Below are 10421 nucleotides of genomic sequence, written 5' to 3' on the forward strand. Positions count from 1 at the left end.
TTGTAGTTTGTTTTAATTTTAAAATATTTGATCATAGTTTAATTTTCACCAACTGATGCACTGAAGTATAGTTCACACTAAAAACCGAACATCCTTGGATTAGATCTGTAGAATTTGCTTGTGAAACAAGAAACCAATTGTCTGAAATATACGAAAGCAAATCCTATTGAATTGGAAGTAAAATAGGAAAGCGAATCCTATTGAACTGAAAGGATTCAAGAAAAAGGAAAAAAAAAACAAAAATCCACTTTACGAATTAAGCGTGTATATCTCTAATACTTTATGTCTTTATCACTTAAGCTAGAATCTCACTTCCACCATCCTTCTTTAAGATTTCATCAAATGCTTCTTTCACGGCCTACAATGCATTAAAAAAAAAAACTATTGTCAGTACTATGGAAAAAGCAATAATAAAGAAAGCCAATAACTATATATGGTCCTTTCAGAAATAAGCATGCACGTCACTAGGTTCAACCGCTAAACTCTCCACTTGTAAAAATATGGTTAAAACAAAATTACATCATAACCTACCTCAACTAGTCTGGGTTGAGTGCTTGAATGGAGATAGTGAGTGACTCTCTCCCTCTCATTTTTTAGACACTCCTCAGACTGTATATAAGATTATTGACGTTAATATATATTTCCTTTCCTGATATCGAAGAAATAACATAGTCGGCGACGCACCTTTAGCATGTAATCAGAACAAGAATCCTCCTGGATCCACTTTGACACCTTCCAAGAATAGTAAGAAGCAGTATCTTGAAGCAAGAAGTTTTCAAAGTCCTCTTCATATTTTCCCAAAGTTCCCATCCCATTCTCCACATAGATATCTAATACCATTTTCACTAGTTCCCTATCAATCTCTTCACCCTCACGTTCTTTATGAATCTGGCAAATACAAAATTTGTTAGATAAAAGCAAAACTTAGACTGAACCTTAGCTTTCTCATTATAGCTCGATACCAATACTTACAAGTGCTAATACAGCTTCTTTGGCAGTGGAGTGCATCTCATGATAAACCTGTAGTATATAATTTGCAAGGACATTTACAAACTTGCAAAAACAGTTGAGGCAGTGAAAACTTAGAAGCTATAGGAATGCATGACAAACCAGGTCGCAGAAACATTTCAAGCCAACTTTTCTCAGTGTTGGGATGCCTCTCCGACTAACATAGTATCTCTCAATATAACGGAAGACCTTGCCTAACCAGTTGACCAGAATAACATGGTTCTTCCACCTCCTAACAAGTTCTCTTAGCATATTTTCACCATGCTTCTCCCTTAAGGATGGCAACACCTAAACCACACATAAAAAAAAAAAAAAAAAAAAAAAAAAAAAAAAAAAAAAAAAAAAAAAAAAAANAAGATAAAAAACATTATAAATAATCAAAACGAACATGCCGTCTTGGCACTATCCAAAAATCAAGCCGCAACCAAAAACTTTGGTACTCACCGTTTGGACAGTATAATCTTCAATTACTTGACGATACTTTTCATAAAGCTGCTGTGAGTAACCACCGTGTTTCAGGATAGACATATTGTAAATAATCCTGTGAATCACATAAGAAATTACTGTGATAGGTACCCGTATATATACAACTGGTAACAATCAAACATTACATAAGACGGCCTACGTACGTGTAAAGATTCAGATATTGCGTAAATTTAAGTGCTGGTTCACACTCTCCTTCTATATTCCTTATCAGCTCGGTAATACCTTCCTCCAAGGAGGACCATCCTTCCTCAAAGTTAGAGACCATCCTTCTCGTATCTGTTGCAAGCTCAACAGAGATTAGCTTTTGTGAGGTTATCACTTTAGAAACCACATTAACGATACGCAATACTAATATCACAAACCATAAACTAAAACTAATTAGACTACCAAACATGTACAACAAAAAATATGTTACGCCAAGAAAGTAATAAAGATGTATTTAAACACATATATAGAAACGGAGGTTACCCTAAAACCTAAGACGTCACGTACCTGAAGATTCTGAAGAGTATCCGATTTCACCAAGATTAAGTGATTAACTAAAAGAATCGTGAAGTGCGCGTCTTAGTAGAAAAACAAAAGGTATATATATATATATAGAGCCAACGATGAGAAGGAGGTTTCAACTTAAAATTCTTAACAAAATAGGAAAAAAAAGAAAAATCATATTTATATATAAATAAATTAATAGATATGTTGTTATCTAAGAATATATTCCCCTTCTTTCACAAACATATTAAAAAAATGTATCAATTTCTCTTATGCCCTTCTATAATACACTAAGTTAAATTCTCTCTGCAATTAATAAATTAAAATAATAGAGTTATAATTGATACTAGATATTCACCCGCGGTGCACCGCGGGACTAAATTTGTTTAAAAAATGCAAAATGTATTTTGGTTAGTACATTAACAACTATATATGTAACTTATTTTTGTATTTTCTAAATGTATGGTATTTTGCATCTATATATTATGTAGTATCCAATTTCTATGTTTTAGATGTATATCGTGGATTTTTTTATAAGATAGGAGCGATATCACACAGTTCATTAAATATTTAAATCGTCGAGAAATGTTTTTTTCCATTGTAGAGATAGTAGTATTTTAATTATATTGTAGTTTTTCAATAATATCAGTACAATATAATTTGGCTTTCTATTTTTGTTAGTTTCATATATAAATAATCTAACACTTTAGCATATATAGTTTATGTGTGCAATGAAAATAAAAGTAAGTTGTTTTTTATATGAGTTATACTAATTGTTTACTTTTATAAACTTTTAATTAATGGATTAAAAGTATGTTTATATAATATGTTATCTAGAGCATCTCTCACTTTTGGTTAGTATAAAACATATTCATGATTTTGTAAAAAGTGTTAATGTATAGAGTTCATTTATGGAGTTATTAATTTATCGATTCTTAAGCATAACCATTAAAAAAATTTGGGACCAAGAAAATATATTGATTTATGGAGTTTTAATTTTTATTAATTTATTACTATTTTTAAGTTTAAGTTATATACTTAGTTTAAACTGTGGAGTAAATTCATAAATAAAGCATAAAATATTCATCCTTCATAAAATTGCTGGGAAAATTTGTTAATTGTTATCACACAATTTATTATAAATTTCCAAATTATATATTACCAAATGAAGATTATAATGGAGAAACCAAATTGGTGGTTACTTAAAAAAGGAAAAATGACAATGCTTAGACTCACCAAAAAAAAGTACATAAGATAAAGGTATATTTACCCAAAAAAAAAACTAAAACCACACATTATCTCTTCCTTCCTTCTTCTCTATTTCTTCTTAATCTCATCCATTCGACATGTCTCTTACTGATTCTTCTATCCCCTCGTCTTCTTCTTATCCTTATTCGCCTGTGACCCGCGAAGAAACCGGGATTCACGCCCATGAGACCAGATAACTAAACCAAAAGTTATTGCCATTCTAAAAACTCTTGCTGTGATATTGGTTTAAAAATATTGAGGTACATGTAAGTAACAACGAAAAGGAATAAGGTGACAATATTTTAGTCACTAAGGCAAGCAGTCTCATACGATTGAAATGGCTAGACTCTAATGAAATATAGATAAACAGTTCCCGTAGTGTTTCTTTATGCCTAATCAATATCAGAGCTGGTGAAGCAGAGGATTTAGACGAATACACCTTTGAGGTATGTTTGATACCTCTCTGACTTGTTAAGGTATGTCAAGTAACATAACATCATCTCCTTCAAGGGTTCCTCAGCATAAAGAAAAATCATGACTAAAAAATAATATCACTTTTATCTGTTGGTCCCAAAAGTGAGAAGAAAGATAAACTTACATCGCAAGCAGCTTCACATCAGCTGAGACATTAAAGGTTAATATAGATTTGTTTTTTATAGGCTTTGACTCTTTTCATTTCCATGATTTTGTATCACATGTTTTGATACTTCCATCACGTTCTACAAAAAGAAAAAAAAAAAATCCTCGGTTGTTAGTCGTGGCAGTGAAAAAAAATAAAAGAATTTAAAACTTGCAGTGCCAGAAGATATAATTTTACCAGTGTTTGCAGCAATGCAAAGAGCTGCATTGCCTACATCGTCTTCAGAAAATCTACAGGAGGCAAACATCTGGTCCTGCATTTCAGATTTCAAACTCATCGGATCCAATACAACAATGTTGGAAGTTTGTATATAAACTAAGAAAACCCAACTGACCTTCTCTTTAGATAGATTGGCAGCAGCAGTAGAAGCATTCATCCCCGTAGCTGATAAAGTGTACAATCACTGTTTTGAAGAAGATCCCTCTATCATCATGTTTAATGAGTAGTGGAAATGTCACTGATGGGGTTGGCTTGAAACTCGCAAATGAGATTAAGATGACAAATTTGGTTGTGAAACTTGTCCATCCTTCAAAACCATATCGTATCTGCAGTTTCACAACCAAAGAATTAGAAGAAACATTTGAGAAGCCTAACCAATATGAGAGATGCTTCATCTGATCTAATCATCATAACAAAAAACATGCTCAGATAAATGATCATAAACTAATGTTTCATACAAAAATTTCAGATTCAGCCTTTTCACAAATACATATTCACATCAAATCTAGAATATAAATTGATAACAAAAGGATTATTAGTTTACGGATTTAAGATGAGTTTACCGGGGAGACCCAACAAAGAAATCAAGGCACTGAAGACACTGAAGAATGTCATAACCATATGAACCACAAAGCCGCCGTAGTATCCTACCAGCCACCGGATCAAACAACGGCAGTTGAGAAACAAAGCAAACCTAGAATCATATCGATTGTTTAGAATCAAAGAAAACAAAGCAAAATCTAGCAGATCAAATTTACCTCTAGGATTGAGATTAGTTTCATCACTCGAGATTTGATCTTACTCCAATGAAAACACGATAAAGAGATTCTTCACTGCCGCCTCCTCGGCTTGATCCGTAGAATTGAGTGGCAAACAACTTTTAGGGTTTTAATTATTTGGAAAAGAGTTTCGTTTCTCAATTACGGATCCCTCAATTACTCAATCAGTATGGAGCAATCCGAATACAAAGGATCCAGAAAATAATACGCGGATCCTCACTAAAACCGACCCGTTTGTAATTGTTTTCAAAAAAAACATAATGGCAGTCTTGTAAATAAGTGACAAATTCAGGATTTATTTACTAAATGTACTTGAAAAATGTATTTTTTGTCCACAACTAAAATTTCTTTCACCAAAAAAAAAAGAAACCTTTAATAATAAAAAAATAGCATATGCTAATTTTACAGTCTTATTGGTATTTGGTAAGTTATATTTGGCATGTCAAGTGTATCAAATGTTATTTCCAATTCATATTCCATATTCCTATGGTCTCTAATAGATTGATATTTTGACAATTTCACATATATTAAGAAAAAGTTAAAGCTTTAGTAGACGTCTGCCGAACCAAAATTTGTGGTCTCCAATACTGACAAGTGCTAATAATTTGCATGGATACAAATACATTTACAGCATGGAAAACTTAGGAGTTAATTATAGGAATATATATTCATTACAAACCAGGTAAAGGAAGCATGTCAATCCAGCTTCTTCTAGTGATGGAACCTTACTCCGAGGAACAAAGTAACGGTCAAATAAAAGGAGAAGGAGATTAACCGTCTAACCATAAGTTTATGGTTATTCCTTCTCGAATCTGGTTCAAGCTCTCTTGTATCAAATTTCTCTAAAGAAATTAAAATGTATATATCTACAACAAAATTTATGTCTCGAGAGGTTATTATTTATACATTTGCATCCAAATTGTGTTGATATTCAAAATTTAAAACTTATCTTATATGGTTATCGTCAGTCACAAACACCATAACTAATGAGACTATACCAATCTTTGAAAGTAACGAAGAGTTGGGTAGAAATTAACGAAGACACGGGAAGCTAACGTAAACCTAATTCGTGTACTTGGCCAAGAAAATATTCAAATTTTTGGCTGTGCGGTCAACTGAGCGGTGAATTATATAGTTAACACTAAAACTTGTTGAATATTATAAAATTTCATATAACGTTAGATGCAGTCTTAGTTGGTATATGTGATGTTCAAACAGCCTTTTTTAGTGGGTTACACATTCTTTCTCGTCATGTGAGCCCAACTTTATCCGATGGCTAGTACGTTACATCCTGAAAGTTTTAAAAACTTGTGTACTGGTGCTACAAATCACCAAATCTATTTATCGTGCTTTGTCCTCACAATTACACGGTACAGGCAATCATTTTCTAGTATGTCACCCATTGTGAAATTTTTCTGAACACCCTTAACTATGGAATTATCTCAGATGGTTAACTAAAATATATAATTGCACTTTAATGATATAGGTGACCAAATCATTTATTTTAAACTTCTCTACATGTACTAAAACATATTTTGAAACAGAATATTACATCTGGCAGGCATTAATGATTTACCATGTTTAATAGTATAATGTGTATCTAATTTGTTTGTTTATGATGAGTAGTATAGCAATAGCAAGTAATAAATTATAATTTTGGTTATATTATAAATTGATTTATTTTAACAATTCTCAATTACTCTAGCTTCTCAATTCCTTCATCTCTTCTTAAGGTTTCAAATGCCACTTTCGATGCCTACAAAATGCATTAAATGAAATTATGGTCATTCAATATTATATGATATTGTGAAACAAATAAGATATTCAAACCTTATGCAAGAGGGTGTGGTTCTGAAAACAGTTAGTGACATAGACCATGTACTTATCTTGTAGCACATTTACTACCTGGAGTCATGAAAGGGAATATAAAATTCTTAGCAATCAGAAAGGGAGTAGACTAACATCTAATTTTAAAACTTTCGACTCCAAGTTCAAGGCACAAAGAATATGAACCTGATTAGTAGATGCGTCGTCGGTTTATTTTACAAGGGAAGTCCCATCTTCAATGATATGCTATATAGATACATTTTCAATTAAAGCCAATATTGTCATGTAGCAATTAAAGATAACTGATTTGGAAACAAGTTTTAAGTGAGTTTAAGATAAAAATAAAACCTGCTTGAATAAGTGTGCAATAGGTTCCAACCCTTGAGGGATTGGAAGATAAATCTCGTACATCCTAGAGAGATCATCCATCTAAAAGTAATATAGCAATTAAGAGTTAACTGAAGAATCTTCAGTGAAGATGATAATTTAATTAAGAATACAAGAAAAAAAAAAAAGAAAAACACACATACACACACAGAGAGAAAGTGGTATAACCTTGTCATCTCTTAGCAACGCACGGCACCCTGAGTGCTCATTTTCTAGAAGCTGTTTTGCAACCACTACCAACAATTCATTTTGTACTTTCTGCATTCAGAAACAAAACAAACACTATCAGTGTCTTGCGTATAAATCTAATCAATCTTAATTAAGAGAATATGTGTATTACAACCAACCTCAACTATTTTGGGTTCAGTGGTTGAATGAAGGTAATTAGTGACTTTCTCCCTCTCCCTTTTCAGATACTCCTCAACCTAAGATATAAAACTACTGACGTCAATATATATAATCGAAGGAAAACATAGTCCTAAAAACGGTAACGGGAAGAGATATGCCTTTAGCATGTAATCAGGACAAAAATCATCCTCAATCCACTTTGACGCCTTGGAAGAATAGTAAGAAGCAGTATCTTGAAGCAAGAATATTTCAAAATCCTCTTCATATGTTTCCAAAGTTCCCATCCCATTCTTCACATAGACATCTAATACGCTTTTCACTAGTTCCCTATCAATCTCTTCGCCCTCCCGTTCTTTATGAATCTGGAAAATACCATTTTTGTTAGATAGAAACAAACAATTATAGGCTGAACCTGAGATTTTTTCATTACTGATACCAAATTCTTACAAGTGCTAATACAGCTTCTTTGGCAGTGGAGTGCATCTCACGATAAACCTGAGGTAAATAATTGCACATCGAAGGTTACAAAAAAAGTTCAGAGACAGTGAGAAATTAGAACTTATAGGAATTTTCATGACAAACCAGGTCGTGGAAGCATGTCAAACCAACTTCTCTCAGTGTTAGAATGGCGCCGCCTCTCCGACAAACGAAGTCACGGTCAATATAATTAAAGAATCTGGCTAACCAACTAACAAAAATATTATGTTTATTCCACCTCGTAACAAGCTCTTCTAACATATATTCATCATGCTTCTCCCTTAAAGAAGGCAACACCTAAACAACACATAAAAAAATATTAAACTGCTGGATTAGGGTTTTTTTTCAACATGTCTTATTTGCACAATATCCAAGAATCAAGCCAAGACATAAAACTTTGGTACTCACTGTTTGGATAGTATAATCTTCAATTACTTGGCGAAACTTATCAGAAAGCTGCTGTGAGTAATCATCATCGGTACTCTGAATGCACATATTGTAGATAGTTCTGTGATTACATACATAAAGAAACTACTGTTGTAGGTACCCGTACGTATATATAGAGCTGTTCACAAACAAACATTACATATGAAGGCTTACGTACGTGTATAATTTCATATAATGCTTAACTTCAAATGGTGGTTCAGGCTCTCCTTTTTTCCCTGGACCAAAGCGACCTCGTTATGAATTACAGTTTTATCTTCTCACATATTTGTTTTCTTTTGTTTTCATAATTCTAAATCTCTTATAAAACCAGAAAAACACTTCCCTTTTTTTCGTTTCCCCAGTTTCTTTTTCCATCTACCAAGAGTTTTTCTTTTGTAGTTTTGTTATTATTATTTACCACCAAAATTTTGTGAATCGTTGATTTAAATTGTTTTTCTGAAAAGATCCAATCCATTTTTTTAATTTTCAATATAATATTAAACTAGTGATCGTATGTATATTCACTAACATCGTAACTCAATTCAAATAACAGCAGATAATTTAAATCAAACTCATTAATTCAATAACCAATAAGCAAATGCACGAATAAAAAATACTCACAACTATTAATTCAATAATATCTAGAAGCAATAAACCCGCAACCTAACATCATTCTAATGACCCACTCTATCAACCTAATGGAAACCAGACAACACATCAACAATCCACTAGAACATCCTCCTCTTCATCGTCTTGATTCCACAATCACACTTTCGCTTCACCTGCACCACAAAAACAATGGGATGCGTGAGTATTATTAGAAATACTCAGTGATGCGATCCTCCCATCTACAAGGCTATACACACAAGCGAAAAGACAAGTACAAACAATGCACAAAGACAAGCAAACCAGACAACTCTGAACACATATGACGACTGACACCCCTCGTCGTCACGGTCGACGCTGAACCCTTGCGTCGATCGATGCCCTCCTAGCATCGATTAATGCTCCCTCACGTCTCCACCAAAACCCTTGTTGCATCGATCGATGCCCTCCTGGCGTCGATTGATGCAGTCGCGAGAAACATCGCCGAACACAATCTCTCTCGACTTCTCTTGGCTCCAACCATCGCCACAACGTCCGTGATGCCCTCAACAGGCCACAACCACCACGACAATCACTCACAAAAAAACACACCAGCAATCAATCAAAAAAATCACACAAATCACACAAGCAATCAATCACACAATCACTCACCTCTTGTTTTGGTTGAAACTGACAAAGAATTGTAAGATCCAAGCTTTCCAGCGACCTCTACTCGACACCCATGCTCTGATCTTCTTTTCCACGTTCTAAACACATAAAATAGGTACAAAAACCTTCTCCTTCACTCACATTATGTTCTCACCAAGAATTCAGTTTCTCTCTTTTCTATGGAACGAAAAACGACCAACCAAGGCTTTAGGGTGTCGGACTCACTTTTATAGGCGAGCCCTAGGTTTTCTCCATCAAACTGCATCAAACCGGAGATATTGGAATTAACCCGAGTGCAAACCATACAGTGGTGTCGATCGATGCCCTAACCATGGTGTCGATCGATGCTCGAACCGGAAATCCAGTTTGCGGGAGTTATAATTTTCTTCCACCATCATAGATTCGTCCTTGAATCTAGCACAATGACCAACAATTAAGGATCTCACGTGCAACCAACACTATGGCCCGCACATCCTCCGAGTAATTCATGAGGACTCTATCTGGCCAATAACCCGCGTCTCTGACATTATTTGCTCTCAACTTATGCATCTCTCCCGACCTTAAATACTTACCGGCTCGCTATCAGGCCTCTCCCCTCAAGCTACGATATCCAAGAAGTCTAATCTTGCTTTTGGGTTACCCTATAGCACGCCTTCGGATCGTCACCTGATATACCAATTATACCCTCAGGTCACAAATTCCTTCGAGATAACGGTACACAAGAACCTAACCGTCCTCTCATGAGTTGTTCGAGATCTCACATCTCTAGAACAATAATTTTGAATTTGACCGAGTACCACGCTGATCAGAACTATCTCTATGGCTCACGCAAG

General features: G+C 34.1%; 1 protein-coding gene, 1 long non-coding RNA gene and 1 pseudogene across 5 annotated transcripts; all 3 read right to left on the reverse strand.

Moving 5' to 3' along the window:
• LOC104704458 (putative cullin-like protein 2) lies at positions 505-1759 on the reverse strand. Its single transcript, XM_010420544.1, has 6 exons — positions 1638-1759; positions 1453-1549; positions 1111-1296; positions 973-1020; positions 685-888; positions 505-609 (listed from the first exon to the last, which is right to left on the reverse strand). Exons 1-6 carry the CDS (start codon positions 1757-1759, stop codon positions 505-507), a joined length of 762 nt encoding a protein of 253 aa, XP_010418846.1.
• On the reverse strand, positions 3156-5058 carry LOC104700770. 4 transcript variants are annotated; one of them, XR_753644.2, is made up of 6 exons: positions 4849-5058; positions 4654-4784; positions 4206-4416; positions 4049-4124; positions 3691-3950; positions 3156-3428 (listed from the first exon to the last, which is right to left on the reverse strand). It is a non-coding gene; the product is annotated as an uncharacterized LOC104700770 (long non-coding RNA). The 4 variants fall into 4 exon arrangements; XR_753643.2 differs by having other exon boundaries at positions 3162-3950; positions 4893-5058; XR_753642.2 differs by having other exon boundaries at positions 3162-3950; positions 4654-4737.
• On the reverse strand, positions 6566-9463 carry LOC104704459 (annotated as a pseudogene).

Source organism: Camelina sativa, chromosome 7 (assembly GCF_000633955.1).
Source record: "Camelina sativa cultivar DH55 chromosome 7, Cs, whole genome shotgun sequence".
Taxonomy (NCBI): domain Eukaryota; kingdom Viridiplantae; phylum Streptophyta; class Magnoliopsida; order Brassicales; family Brassicaceae; genus Camelina; species Camelina sativa.

What these genes read in the sequence shown, in the direction of transcription:
- LOC104704458 (XM_010420544.1), bottom strand. Translation starts at nt 1,759, where the DNA reads ATGGTCTCTAACTTTGAGGAAGGATGGTCCTCCTTGGAGGAAGGTATT. An exon ending in AAGATTATACTGTCCAAACG is followed by an intron (nt 1,297 to 1,452) that starts GTGAGTACCAAA and finishes TGTGTGGTTTAG; the next exon opens with GTGTTGCCATCCTTAAGGGA. An exon ending in AAGAAGCTGTATTAGCACTT is followed by an intron (nt 889 to 972) that starts GTAAGTATTGGT and finishes TGTATTTGCCAG; the next exon opens with ATTCATAAAGAACGTGAGGG.